The sequence below is a fragment of the Patiria miniata genome, unplaced genomic scaffold, assembly GCF_015706575.1.
Source record: "Patiria miniata isolate m_02_andy unplaced genomic scaffold, ASM1570657v1 HiC_scaffold_14, whole genome shotgun sequence".
Lineage (NCBI taxonomy): Eukaryota > Metazoa > Echinodermata > Asteroidea > Valvatida > Asterinidae > Patiria > Patiria miniata.
This window is the reverse complement of record NW_024037052.1, coordinates 11245519-11261256: the sequence shown is the minus strand read 5'-3', so window position 1 is coordinate 11261256 and position 15738 is coordinate 11245519. Positions and strand designations below refer to the sequence as shown.

The 15738-nt window shown below is 44.4% G+C and overlaps 1 protein-coding gene across 1 annotated transcript in view; it reads right to left on the bottom strand.

Annotated features, from left to right (window-relative positions):
- LOC119722046 (cytoplasmic dynein 2 intermediate chain 1-like) overlaps nucleotides 1–10401 on the bottom strand; it is a 42083-nt gene extending 31682 nt beyond the window's left edge. Inside the window, exons 1-3 of the mRNA XM_038192034.1 lie at nucleotides 10330–10401; nucleotides 3710–3776; nucleotides 2411–2492 (exon numbers count right to left, since the gene is read on the bottom strand). Coding sequence (XP_038047962.1) covers nucleotides 2411–2488 — 78 coding nt within the window. The 5' untranslated portion in view covers nucleotides 2489–2492; nucleotides 3710–3776; nucleotides 10330–10401. The remainder of the gene's footprint in view (nucleotides 1–2410; nucleotides 2493–3709; nucleotides 3777–10329) is intronic.
- Between the last annotated feature and the right edge of the window lie 5337 nt (nucleotides 10402–15738).

The window sequence follows — 15738 nt, the reverse complement described above, 5'->3', positions numbered from 1 at the left end:
AATGGGTGTCAATCGAGGGGGGGGGGGGGGGAGACATGTCCTTGAACATTGCACATGTCTAAAAGTCATTGGCGTCAATCCTGGGAGGGGGACAGGGGGACATCCCCCCCCCAACTTTTTGAAGGGTGGGGGACACAATATCAAATGTCCCCCCCCCCCAGATTTTTGAACTAGTGTCTCATTTACAGGGCCCTATTATTATATGCAGTGTATCTTTTGCTAAGAAAATAATGGGTAAAGTGGTCAGAAAATGCATAAGATGGCACCACAGAGCATTTAGAATCAAAATTTTTTGGGGGCCCTTAATAAGCGGGCCCCCGAACCCCACACCTTTAGCTGAAAATAGCTTACTCAATGACTTCAACCTCGAAAATGATGTTTAAATTATTATCTTTTGCAAAGAAAATATTGGTTAAAGTAGGCAGAAATTGCCTCAGATCGCACCACAGAGCATCTAGAATCTTTCTTTTTTTTCGGGGCCCTTCAGCGGGCCCCGAACCCAACGCCTTTAGCTGAGAATATAATAGGCCTAGCTTATTCAATGACTTCAACCTCGAAAATAATGTTTAAATAATATTATAATCTTTCGCTAAGAAAATACTGGTTAAAGTAAATTGCCGCAGATCGCAGCACAGAGCATCTACAGAATCAAACTTTTTGGGGGGCCGCGACCCAAAGCCTAGCTCAGAATAGCTGATTCAATGACTCCAACCGCGAAAACGATGTTCAAATTATTTTCTTTTGCTAAGAAAATATTGGTTAAAGTGGTCAGAAATGGCTTCAGATCACACCACAGAGCATCTAGAATCCAATTTTTTCGGGGCCCCGAACCCCACGCAGTAAGGGCTTCGCGCTTCGCGCTCGCATTAGTTCTGATCCAGGTATGTCCCCCCACTTTTGAGAAGCGATTCACGCCCCTGCTAAAAGTTGGGGTATCGTATCGTTTGTCCCACCCACTTTTTTCATCCCCGAATACATCTTGTAAAGTACAGTTTGATTTTAGAGTTTTCAGGATAGCTGATTCAATGACTCCAAACTCGATGTTTAAATGATGATCTTTTACGAAATAAATTGGTTAAAGTGGTTAGATATTGCCTGAGATCGCACCATGTAGAACATCTAGAATCCAAAATTTTCCGGGGCCCTTAAGCGGGCCCCTGACCCCACGCCACGCATTACTTTTCGTCACCCCCTTCTTTGGCCTTCGGTGTAGGCAACACAACTTGCCTTCATCACTTGCTGCTGGTTACATCATGGAGGAAGGAATTAACCTTCCTCCATGGTTACATTTCACACACACCCTTTTTGGACAATCCTAGTTCCGCCCCTGGTGGGGCGGGGGTTTGTACAGGCCGGTCGGACTTGGCCCCCCCTGCTCCAAATTCCTGGCTACGCCTGTGCCTAGCACTAATCATTCAATCACAGCAAAAAAAATTAACCAATCACAGCGAAGAGTTTTGATCAATCAGACAAAAGATTGAAGCACTAATGATATGCAACAGTGGAACAATGCAAGCACATGCATTGTGTGTGTCATTCTGTCACAGCACTTTGAGCAAGCGGGATCAATTTGTTTTTGAGCAAGCTGGATCAATTTGTCTGTGAAACAGCAGGAGTGTTTTTAGTGGTTCAGTTTCAGGATTTGTGCAATTATAGCCTTTGGTGTCTCCAATTCTCAAGTCTAGTTGAATTAATTGACAATCATCACTTGAGTGTATTGATAATCTTGGAACTTTGACCTTGGATATATTTTGGTTGTCTCAGATTTCTTCAAATCCAATGGAATTATTTGACAGCATTGGCTCGGGCAGGGAGCTGGCAAAAAGTCCTGTTCCCAGCTTGCAGGGTCTCCAGTGGCCATTAAAATCAGACACTGGGCATTGGGAAAAATTCTGCTGGGAAGGACAGCCATACTCTCTGCCAGACTCAACAATGAAGAGACAGATGTTGTTATCGAAACACCCTTCTAACGCAACATTTTTTTTAACTCCATGACTCGAACCAAAGAATATAACAAGTTTATTTTTTATTTGGACAAAAAACTTATCCGTACAAAGTTTTATTATCTGCACAGTCACTATGAGAAAAGAGGAAAGAAGCCAAGATGTCAGACATGCAGCAAGGCAGTATGGGTTGTCATATAGGAGTGCTATTGTGAAAACTCAAGAAAAGGAACCAGCAGGTAAAGAGGAATATGTAAATGTAGTGGCTCTACAGGTAAGTTGAGTAAAGAAAACATATAAAACATTTGGATCACCTGAGTTCCCGATGGGGTATCTCCTGTCATTTGGACTATTTTGGAGAACCTTAGAAAGCAATTCTGAACATTCTGGTCTATTTCCTCTTAGATGATATCAGTACATGTAAAACAATATCATTTAAAATGATTCAAAGTTTAAAGAGTTCTTACTGAATCTGTTGCGATAAAGAATTGGGTTGGATCTTTCAAAGAAAACTTCATGTTCTTGGCTCGTTGAGCTGGTGGCATGTCCCTGCATATAAGAACAAAATATGATTTATAAATACCTGTGATAGTTTACCCATTCCAAGTCACCTCAGTGGTTTTAAAGTATTTAAAACCAATGATAAACACGGCCCCTTAATCAGGACAACAAATTTCTGCTTCACAGTCAGTAAATGTTGACATCTTCACTTTGAAGGGCACCTCCAATTGGCACATCAAAGATAGATGTGTTTTTAACCTAATTTGATTAAATCATGCATAATATTCATAATTTCAGTATGCACCGTAATGCCATTATGTGTGGGACAATGACATTTTGTCCAAGTAGTACAAAACATCGACATTTAAAAGGATCTCACGTTCATTATGATGTAAAGCTGAAACTGTCCTAGTTTCTCATAACCTTATCATCATATATTAAAATATCCTATGTTGTCTGTCTGTCTGATGTTTGTCTGCCTGCCTGATGTCTGTGTCTTTTTTTAAAGGCCTAATAAGTGTGTAGAAACACAAAATGCAATTGTTAATTGAGAGGCTTGGTTATATACTATCAATGGTTCCTCTGATGGAAAATATATATATATACACTCCGATTTCACTGTCCTCTGAAGTAACAATTGGCTTGTGAAAAAAAAAGATTTAGTTGCTTTGTTTTGCTTTTTGGGCAAATTTGTTTCTTGGAGACTTTGAATAGTTAAATATTACAACATTATCTCTATGATAAGACCCCAAAACATATTGCTATTATGCAAAAATTAATGTTCATGATGAAAAATGTGGCAAAATTGCTTCACCAAGGTTTACCACACCCACTTGGGGTCAACATGCAAATTGAGGTCAACGTAAGACGACTCCACCCAGTTAGCGGGTGCACAGCATCCTTCTAGTGTCATACAAATATGTACATGTCGAAACCAGCTTCATGTCATTACCAAGTTTAAAGTTCACAGAACACATATATAATGCTGAAACTTACAACATACCGATAATTTAAAATCTAAAAAACAGTGTTGGGGAATTCCCTCGACACTTAAAAAATGGCTTCTTAACTGTGGTTTGATTTCAAGTTGTGGCTTGGGAAAAACTTGCTGTGGATGTCAGCATGATGATGTGATTGCAAAGAGTGTGCCTGATAAACTAACCACACATACATATTCTAAACAACATCTTTTCTGATGGTCCCTATTGTGCAAATGTACAGCTGGTTTGAAATAACTGCTCATTCACAAAAACATTATTACACACCTGATTTGATTTTCCAAAACAACAGAAGAACTTTTTAACAGCTTCAGTTTTCCACTTGGAACAAGCCCTGAAAGAGACAATTCAACAGTTAGGTTTCACATGAGCAATTGGTGTGCCATTGGAAAATATTCATGGTTAAACTCCACCTGTAACGTCCCCCTATTGTCCTAGTGCTTCATTTTTTTGCACGAATGGAGCGTTTGGAGGCGATAATCTCCATTCGTTTTGGAAGGTAATAGTCCCTGGGATAGGGCCATTTAATTGCAACATTTTATGATTAATCTTAATATTATTTTCTGTTGTAGGGTACCTTGGGACATCCGAAAATGATGCTCTTAAGTTGCACAGCTGGTATTTTTGCCTTCCAGCTCAAAAAACCTGATATTTTGGGAGCTAATTTTTTGAGAAACAGCTAAACTCATATTTTGGGCCACTGCTCTCTCAAAAATGGTCCCGTTGTGAACTGTTTGCACTTTTTACAATCCTGATAGGATGGGTAAACAAGAAAATACATAGTTGGTCCCAAGTTTATCCGTATTCGTGTTTCCAGGGCATATATTGCTTTGCGGACACCCCACCCCAAATCCTGTGACTTTGCCCCAGAAATGAGTTTGAAACTCACATTTTTTCCAAAGATACACACTTTTTTATAATTTAAAAACTGCCTGAGACCACAAGCAATATTGGGCACAGAAGTGCCAGAAATATAACGTTTTTTGGCCGTAAAACTGAGAAAATCCCTACTCACCAATGATGAAGGGTGATATAGATAAGAGTGCAGCCAATGGTGCATAAAAAAAGAACCAGACAAAAACAGGAAAAGACAATGTCGTTCCCAGGTCGAGCACAGGAAATGTGGCCAAAAAGAATCCACATCTAACTACACATCAAGTTGGACATAAAAAATGAGTCCCAGCAACACTGAAATATCGGCAACTTTGAGCCAGCTGGCCAAAACTATGACAGATTTGACAAAAGAGGTGAAGGACATGAAACAAGTTCGAAATGGAGAACGAACGTGAAATTTCTCAACCGGCTGCCTTCCCTTACACGGACTATTTTTGTCCGGCCCATGATACCGAATGGGACGATTACTATGGCGGTAATCAGTACTCTGCGGAGGAATATGCAGTGGAGGCACCGAAGCCGCACGATGACGATGAAGGGTCAAAGTGAGCGAGCATCGCTAACGTAAACAACATGGACGACAGCGGTAAAGATAAGGACAGCACTGCCACCGATGTGGATCCAATTGTTAGCAAGTTCAATGAATATCTCGCGGAGTTTATGACTCCAAAAGATGATACATGTGAAGCTGTGTCTGCTTCCCTAGCCAATGGGGTAAACAAAATGTTTCAGAAAGGCATGGATTATGAAGGGTTTCACAAGAAATCAGGGGAGATAAAGCGCCCTGAGAATTGCGCGGAACTTTTGCAGCCAAGTTGAGACTGACGAACTTGTGCACAAGTTACTGAAACATCAGACCAAAAAGTTCGATGAGAGAATGAAAATCATTCAGACTGCGGTCTTTAAAGCGGGCTGCTGCCTCACGACAATAGTTAATGGCATACAGAAACATGTAAACAAGTGTGGGGGCACGTAACCTCCATCCACTGTCCGGCTCCCCGGATACAGGGTTATATTTAGATTGACCTATGTTGTTGTTTACGTGTGACCTATGCAAATGTGGCACTTGTTAACTTAATGTCCCTTCGCTCTAGAAACAAGTAGGTCCATAGTTTTAGAAGTTTTTCTTCTACATTTTCTTCTTATGATTGTATAAGAACTACAATTATGCGTAAGTGGAAGTTCCTTTGAGCATATCGTATAATTTACGGGTGTAATTAATCCGTAACAGCATTTTGTTGAGGGTGCAATAATATTTTAGAGACGCTTGGTGGTGTGTCCAGCCTGATCTTTTTCCTGAGGATCTTTTCATCTTTATTTCGTGTACCATCTTTTACGGGATCCACACATCATACCAGCACATATACTGGGGGAGTTTTGGGATCAACATCTGTCAATTAACTGCAACTGATTCACTCATTGTTATTCTGCTGATATCTACTCTTTGCTGATGTATGCCTGATTAACTTAATTCTACTGATGATTGAATAAATTCTCTATTAATCGCTGAAATTGAACTGAACCGGTGATTCCCTGTGATTCCATCTGGGGCAGCCTCCAACACACTTATCCTGATTTAGTTTGGGATCGAACTCCCTTCATTATGCTGTGACACTGCAGTACTGAAATCACTTTACAAGGAAAACGACAATGCTGTGTTAATGTCAGTGTAAATGTCGCAAATGAGTTGACCGCGGTCGGCATGAAAGGACTTGCGATGCTTGGCCATGGATTTCATAACATTTGCCTACTCCGCCAAGAGCTGCAGAAGCCAGAATTGGCTTGGCGTTATGAGAACCTTTTCTCATCTGATGTAGAGCACAAATGCCTACTTATATGATGGAAACCAGAATGTTGAAAAAAATAACAGCGTTGCTGTTGAAACCCCTCAGCCAGAGTGAAGTTATAATCCGGAAACCATACTGTCCTTGAGTCCATGCATGGGCTGGGAGGGCCCCCGTGCACCCCCCCCCCCCCGATCCTCCGCGAGTGGTATCATTTTGTTTGGATGACCCGTCTGAATGAGATTCTACATGTTACCAAGGAAACTGTTGGGATGTTTTTGCCTGGCTGCCATTTTTCAAAATGGCCGCCACGCAAATCTACTTTTACCTATATCTTGGTCTCTGAGAGCCGTAGAGGCATGATTCTGATGTCTGTACCCATGTTTTCAGGGCCAAGGAATCAAATAAGAATAGTGGTAACACCTTTGGATCGTTTGGAAGTGGATTGCCATCTTAAATTTCGAAATGGCCGCCAAAATTTCAAAATGGCCGCCAAAATTTAAAAATGTCAGCCAAGCACTTTTTTTCTGCCCATACCCTGGGCTCTGATATTTGTAGGCGACTGTACATCCATGGTTTCTGTGTCAAGGACTCCAATAAGAACAGTGATAATAAAAAGCCACTTGTTTTGGCAGCCATATTTATTTTTATAATGGCCATCATTGCTATTAAAACGACCATCACAACTGTTATTTCATTGTATGGACTACGGAAAGATGTGCACACACCATAAAGATACAACCGTTGAATAAATAATAATAATAATAATAATAATTATAACAACAGGTTCTTATATAGCGTTTTTAACAAAGATCAAAGCGCTTTACATTACTACATAGCTGCCAACTTTTCAAAATCCAAATAAGTAATCAACCCACGCGGTCATTTTCAACTGCTCGTACATTAATAGTCAAATTACTCGCACAAAATACAAAGTTCCTCCAAAAATTTCCAAAATAGTAAGAATTCTATGGTTATTACATTACTGGTCAATTTTCTATTACATTACTGGTCATTTTTTTGTTATTACATTACTGGTCAATGTTTATTACATTACTGGTCACTTCAATTAGTACATTACTGGCAAAAGTTATTACATTACTAGTTGATATTACATTACTGATCAATTTTTATTACATTACTGGTCGCTATTACATTATTGATCCATCATTACATTACTGGTCATAACACCCGAGTAAAACCCGTATTTTATGGGGGGAAATCGTACGGTCGTATTTTCAACAAATTCCCATACGAAATATGGCAGAATCATACCAGTTGGCAGGTCTGCAAATACTAAATCTGGGAAAGTAAAAACTGACAAATATAAGAATCCGATCAATTTAGAATAAAACAGGGACTGACCTAGAACAAATAGCAATATAATTTATGTTAATGCTATCATGCTAAGGAAATATCACTTTTTAACATACTGAAAATCTAATTTCATCAAAGGAGTGGAAAAGTGCTTTTACTCACTTTTTCGCTACTAATTTTTCATCATCAATTTTTCAGACACGACTGATCACAGCCGACGACTTTTCTATAGACACCAATTATTACAATTTATGGTAATTTACGCTGTCGCCAAATACTATAGGATATTTTCTTGGAAAAAATCAAGAAATTTGAGATTTTTGTATGCCCAAATTATTAAGAAGTAAAAATAAATCACTTTCTGCTCAATAAATCATTTGTTTCATGGAAAATCTTTGCATAAACAAGTCTACTTGAAACTAGGCCAGGCAATGATAAACACAAAGAGATCCATTTAAAGTTAAAATCTAAGTGTCTACGCCAATAGGCCAGAGTCCAATTTTGTGATGAATTCAGGTCATTGGCAAAAGGGGCCATTCAAAATATTCGATGTTTTTAAATTTTCGATCTTAAAATATTGATTTTCCATTCAATAAAATACATAACGAATGTCCAGTTCAGTGACAGCGGAATGCAGCTGCAGTCCATATACAGTACCTTTGCAACAAGACGACCCACTGGCATTCCCGTACGTATAGGGAATCCACCTGGAAACACGTAAAACTCTTGAGTCCATTCTAAACGGTAAAAATAAGTATCAGCTCGCTGTAAAAAACAACAACTTTTGTCTTGTCTAGCCCTACACATGACCTCGAGCCATTTGAAATCTCCATCCAAGGCCAACCGCTGGAACAGGTTACCCGTTTCTGTTATCTTGGCAGTATCCTGAACTCAAAGGGCAACGCTGATGATGATGTTAGTAACAGAATACAAGCCACTCATGGTGCATATGGCCGTATGTACCATCGAGTATTTGGGCAACATGGTCTGAAACCCTCTACCAAGCTCCAGGTCTACCAAGCAGTTGTTGTATCGACCCTCCTGTACGGTAGCGAGAGTTGGACTCTCTACCGACGTCACATACGTGCACTTGAACAATTCCACCAACGGAAACTCAGGGCTATTCTTGGTATTAGCTGGCAGGACAAGGTCACAAATTCTGAAGTCCATGCTCTTAGCAACATCCCAAGCATTGAGGCCATCGTAGCTCGCAATCAGCTTAGACGGCTTGGTCATGTTCAGAGGATGGAAAATAACAACCTCCCAAAGCAAGTGTTCTATGGCGAGCTGACGTCAGGGAAGCCACCACGCGGTGGGCCTCGGAAACGCCTCAAAGATCTATTCAAGAACACCCTCAAACGGTGTGGTCTTAACAACTGAGAAACCCTAGCCGCCAACCGCTCCTCCTGGCGTAGCAACATCCATGCTGGTGTTAAGCACTTCGAACAGTCCAGGATTGCCTCACTTGAAGACAAACTCCGAAAGCTGAAGGAAAGGGCCAGCATCATGGGCGTCGCGAGGGGGGGGCAAGGGGGGGCACTTGCCCCCCCCTGGAAAAGCAAAAAAAAAAAAAAAAAAAAAAGGAAGAAAAAAAAAGAAAAAAAAAGAAAAGAAAAAGAGGCGCGACGACAAAGTGGTGTAAATTTAATGAGTTGGGGGGGGGGGGCAAAATGTCCCTGCCCCCTCTTAAACTGATAAATCGAGAATGTGTTGAGAAATACACGCATTTTTGGGCAAAAATTTTTTTTGCCCCCCTCTAGAAAAAATCCTGGCGACGCCCATGGCCAGCATCCCCAGATCACCACCTAAGCTGAACTGTCCTAGAGGCGGCCGCCTAATCCGCTCACATCTGGGGCTCTACAGCCATATGCGGACCAAAGAAGGAACCTGAAGAGAGATCTTAGCGAACAACTCCTCGTTTCGAGGAAAGCCAGATGACGACGACCATGCGCTTGCATGCAGGTTGCCTAAGTAGTCTTGAACACAATTAGGTTTATTTTGTTGTCGCGATTCGTAACGGACACTCATGGCGTGTATTAAGACAAAATGAACCTGGTATCCCGCTCCATTTGCACGGCGCACTGATTTTACGCATGTTTAAGTCTAACTTTACTGGTCCCCATGCTTATGGTGCTTCGATGGATATATACACAATACACGATACATTGTACATGTACCGGATGCATACTGTACCCGTACGGTACGGTACAGGCAAAGGGTTTACGAATCAGAACACGGAGAGGTGAATTGGCAAGTCAAAAGGGCTATTTTCTATCTTTGTAATTGAAAAAGTGAATTTCGTTAACAAAAATTTCAATATATTTCAATAACCCACCCACATTTTCTAATTTTTTTTTGAAATTTAAAAACACCGAAATTTTTTAAAGGCACCCATTGAATGGTACCCATCTTCCAAATGGGGGCGCTCTTCAAAACTGACAATTATTATTCAGACTGCAAATTACATGCCCATTTTCATGGGGCATTGTAATGTTTTGTTAACAGGTTTTCTTTTTTTGTCCAAACTCTCTAACCATTTTTGAAAATAATTTCTGAAAACAAATATTTGTACAAAAAATTCCGCCGGCAAGGTGCCCCCCTGCACCCCCCTCTGGATATGCCACTGTTATATAGGCATGCAAATCGAAGCAAGTCACCAGACAAATTGTTGGAGGACAAAACGTCCCAAATTTTAATCTCAAAAAAATGCTTGAAAAACACCATTCCTCTCCAGAGAAACAATTACATTTTGCACATGCTGTTTGTGTATTTATTTCAATTTGTTTGACGCTTGAATGTTTCCTTTGGAATTTGTTTTAGGTCTGAACTTAAATTGACCGGACTATAAACTGCAATACAGAGTGAATGATCAATAAATAATGCTTTTCTTACCAAGATCTGTCTCAGAACCTCCAGAATCTGTTGTTCCCAGATCTAAAACAACCTTGTAATAATAATGATAATAATAATCATCATTAAAACCTGGTAACTAAAAAAAATGTGCAATAATAGTGATTTCAATTTTGAACACTGCAGCTCTCTTTGCATTGAAGGTGGCAAAATCCCCCCCCCCCCACAGAAGTGTGGTTGGGGTCTACGAACGAATACTTACCTGTAGAGCAACACTACTTATGCATATTCCCCCTACCGGCAGGTATTTTCGCTAAGAGTTATATACAATAGCGCCCTCCGGCGCCCTACCCATAACACCCCGCGGCATGCGTGCCTCGTGAGCGTCCTCTTTTCTCGAGCGTTAAGTCGGAATACAACAAAGTACCCAAGGCATCGAGAAGAGTGGGGTAGGAGGGAGGGATGCTCTACAGGTAAGTATTCGTTCGTAGACCCCAACCACACTTCTGTGGGGGGGGGAGTCTACTTCACTCTACTTACCTGTAGAGCAACACTACTTATGCATAGACTAGCACCGTCAAGGAGGTGGGCCATGCGAGATGCTATTGCTTACTCACAGGGGCATGAAACATGGAATGTAACCCCAGATGGCTCCCACTGTTCCGTCCAAAGGCGGACAGGGGAAAAACCAAGAACTGTACATGTAAAGGATATTAATTACCCTCACATGTTAATCGAGACGTCAGCCCTCGTTAGGGGGAACGTCTCATAATGTAAAGTATTATATAATAATAAATATAATATATAATACAGTTGAATCCTGCAAAGAAGAGTACTGTTAGTACACGACACTTCTTAAAGCAAGTTCTAAAACACTTCAAACCAAGCCCATGCACAAGGTAAACTGTATAAAAAGAAGGTAACTTGTCCAAGACCAATGACCTTATTACAAGAGTGTTTAGCTATACATTTATATTCAATACAATGTAATGTATAATGTAAATAGCCAGGATGAGGAGACTCACCTATTCTAGGGAAGCCCCGGGTAGGAGAGGATCCTGTGGACCTGATGATGCTCGGCTCGCCGCCTTCAGCACCACTCTCCCGGCTCTGCCTTCCGTCTGGAGGACATCCTTCAAATAGCACTCTGTAAAGGTGTTGGGGGTTTTCCAACACGCTGCCTGTGTGATATCTTTAATAGAAACACCCTTAAAAAAGGCCCAGGAAGTAGAAGCTGCCCTGACCTCATGTGCATGGACTGACCCAACGGAATCTGTTGTTGGTGAGTCTATTGCTGATTTGATGGCCGTAACCAACCAGCGGGAAATTGTATCACGCGAGGCCGGTCGGTATGGTGGAGTCGTTGTTATAAACAGCTGTGAATGGCCGCTTCGGAGCGTTTTAGTTCTATCAACGTACCACTTCAGGGCCCTGACCGGACACCAAAGTCTGTCACCAGAGACAGACGAAAAGGATTTGATGTCCGGCACAAAAATGTCAGGAGGTGAAAATGATTCTGACTGATTTTTGGTCAGAAAACCTGTTTTAGGAACCAGGCGAACACCCCCTGGTTCCCACCGGATATGACCTGTCTCCACCGTAAGCGAATGCAGCTCGCTACGTCTTCTAGACGTAGCCACTGCTAATAGAAATGACACTTTAACCGACAGCTGCACCAAGGTTGAGCTGCCCATTGGTTCAAACGGGGGTCTCGATAAGGTTGATAAGACAGCAAAGAGATCCCACGATGGTAATAGCCTACGTGTCGGGGGGCGTGACACAAACATCTCCTTGATAAGTTGGCTAAGATTCTGATTATCTGACACCGAGGAACCGTCAGAGAAACCTCCATGAATAGCCGCTATAGCCGAACGATAATTCTTAACTGTGGCTGTAGCAAGATCACTGTCAAAGAGGCCTACTAGGAAGTCTGCAATCTCTCCTATAGAAGTATCGGAGGGACGCAGAGACCTGGCTCTACACCATTTGTAAAAATGGTGTAATCTACTGTTATAAATTTTCCTGGTAGACTCCCGCCGGCTGCAGGCTGCAATGGCCGCAGCTCGTTCAGAAAGGCCCGCCGTGCGGAAGGATTGCTTGATAATACCCAGCACGTCAGGTGGAGATCCTCCGGGGCCGGGTGAAGAAAACCCGAGCTGGGCTGGAACAGTATGTCTGCCCTCTTCGGAAGAATCACCGGGCGGTGAACCAAGAGCTTGATGAGTCTCGGGAACCAAGGCTGGCGTGGCCAAAATGGAGCTATGAGGAGGATCTTGCACTCCTCCTGTTCCACTTTGGTCAGTACTCGCGGTATGAGGGAGAACGGGGGAAAGGCGTACGCAAGTAGTCTGTCCCACCGTATTGCCAGTGCGTCTGTCTGCCATGCGCAAGGGTCGTTGTGTCTTGCGCAGTATACCGGTAACTGGTGGTTGTTTCGAGAGGCAAACAGGTCGACATGAGGCCGATCGATCAACAGAAAAAGTGATTGGACAACCTGCGGACGCAGTGTCCATTCCGTCGGAACGACCCACCCCCTGGAGAGAGCGTGGGAGATGAGTTGCCACGAGTGTTACTCCGTGGTCCATACACCAGTGGAAGAGACTCCACGTGAGCGCGCATAGTTGGGCGGATCGCGTGCCTCCCTGTCGATTGATGTAGGCCACTACTGTGGCATTGTCGCAACGAATGTTGACTACCTGGTTTGTCACTGATGCTTGAAAACGTTGGAGAGCATTGATGACTGCCAACATCTCCAGCACATTTATGTGCTTCGAGCACTCTTTGGGCCCCCACCGACCCGCTACTTGGCGCGGGTGGAGGGTGGCCCCCCAGCCAAAAAGTGACGCGTCTGTCGTGATGGTCACTGACGGCCTGGGATTGTGAAAAGCGCGCCCCTCCGTGAGATTGGCATTGTCGAGCCACCAACGGAGGTGCGGTATTAGCCAAGGTGTGGTCGGCACCAGATGACGTATGTGATGACGACTGGGCCGATAGAAGGACAGCAGATGTAATTGGATGGGACGCATCCTTAGTCTGCAAAAGTTCACCACATCTACCATACTGGCCATAAGACCGAGCAACCTTAGCCAGGCTTGCGCTGGGGCCATGGTCGTCGGGAGAAACAGAGACACACACTGTTGGAGATTTACAATTCGTTCCTCCGTAGGCCGAACCAATCCCCTCCGGAGATCGAGTGACGCTCCCAGAAAGATTGGGAATTGGGATGGATGTGGATGGGATTTCTCGGCGTTGATAATAAACCCGAGATCCGCCGCTAGATGCCAAGTCAGATTGAGTGCCGCCGACGCGGCCGTCTGAGATTGAGCAAGAATGATCCAATCGTCCAGATACATGAAGATCATCACACCTTGTTTTCTTAATGCGGCCCCGATTGTCTTCACCACACGCGTGAAGACTCGGGGTGAGGTGGCTAGACCAAACGGAAGAACCATGAACTCGTACTGGACGTTCTCGTACTGAAAACGAAGAAACTTCCAGTGGTCTGGTCTGACAGGAATGTGTAGATACGCATCTTTCAGATCGAGACTGGCTCCCCATGCAGGTGTACGAATCGATTGGAGTATGATGTTGAGCGTATCCATGCGAAAATGTCTTGGCCGAATAAATTTGTTGAGGGGTTTTAGATTTAAAATCGGGCGCCACATGCCGGCCTCCTCCTTGGGTACCAGAAAGAAGGTCGACATGAAGCCCGACCGCGTCTCCCCCGGAGGGAGCGGGCGATCTCCCCTTCGAGGGAGAGACGTTTGGTAGGATCGGACGGAACTACCGTCGGTCGAACGACCATGTCCGACGGGGGGGTGCTCGAGAACTCGAGTGCGTAGCCGCACCCGATCGTATCGAGCACCCACCGGTCGGACGTAATTAAACCCCAGGACCCCGCAAAGTCTCGGAGACGGCCTCCCACGGGTCCGATGGCGGGAGGCCGCCACGAGTCTACTAAGTCACTTGCGCCAGCCCCCGGGATAGCGGGGGGCCGGTGCCCGGAAACCACGACCGGATTGGGGCTGTTGTTGTCCAGAGAACGTGCGGGCCTGCGTGGCGCGCGCACCGGAAGAATTGTCCGTGCGGCCCCGAAAACCACCGCGACCAGATTTCAGAGGTTTGCGGCGGGGAATGACAAATGTTTTGCCCTTACCACGCTGTTGTTTGGACGCCGGTGCTGGAGGCTTCTTGAAGTTGATTTTCTCCGTATCCTTCAGACGTTTGGCCTCATCTCGCATCTGATCTTTGAATTTCCCGTCAAATAGATCCGTGCCCGTCAGGGGGAGATCTTCAAGTCTTTTTCGAGCACCCTGCGACGGGAGGAACAGTGCATCGAGCACGTTACCCCGGCGGGTGGACGTTGATAGGGCCGACACTCGTGCGAATTGATCAAGCACTGAGCGTAGACCATGGTCAAGGCAATGAAGGGCCGCAGTCAGCATATCCGCTGGAATCGGCGAGTCCTCTTCATAGCCCACGGCTAAATATTCAGTAAGAAGAAGTAAGAAAGACGTTGACCGCGAGCCAAAACGTGAAGCTGTGTCTATCTTCTTCAAAACGTCTTCAAGTTTACAACGTGATTTGTCCGCAAAGGGTCGCTTGGAAGACGAACCACTCTCATCGGCCGCAAGTTTATCTTTTGCTGCGTCGGGGAGAGTAGGCGGAGTGAAAAACTTCGCAAAATCTTCAGCTGGGAAACGAAAATAATCTCGTTCCCGTCTGAGAAACGGACGCCATCTATCCGTTGACATGATGTTGTTGATATGTTCCACGCATACTTGATCTAAAGGAAGTATGGGGAATATTTTATCACTGCTAGATGTGGAGCCCGTCCTTCGCTTGAAAGATTTATGATCGGGCGGAGGGGGCTCATCAGCGGAGGGTTGATGAAGTACTCGTATCATATCCCTCTGTACTAAACGGAGCTCCGTTTCAGAGATAGACAGCCGTTGTAATCGGTCTGGTTCCTCGTCGTCATCGGATGACTCAGCCGATTGTGAGGGCCGAGTTGACTCCGGTGAACGAACGTCGTCTGGAGGGGCGAGTTGTACCGAGCCACGCGCTAGCGGCTGGACAACTTCCTCAGAGCCATACTGCATGGATGGATGAATGCTCAATACAGGCGGGGATCCCAGCGTACGCGGTAGGTCCCGCGGCCTCTAATCCACCCAACCGTGGCTCACGGCCGATGCATGCGAGACACTCGCTGCAGGCCGGGCCTCCGGTGTACGGTCAACCACGTGTGGTATATCCCGTTGTGCCTGGGCCACCCAACCGTGGCCAACGAACGACGATTGTGAAGTTCTCACCGCAGGCGGGGACGCGGGAGCACGACTAATTGTGTGCGGTATGTCCCTTTGTTCCCGGGCCACCCAAGCGTGACCGGTGACTGAAGACTGCGATGCGGGCCCAACAACCGATGGCTGTGGGCCGTAGTCCACCGCTGCC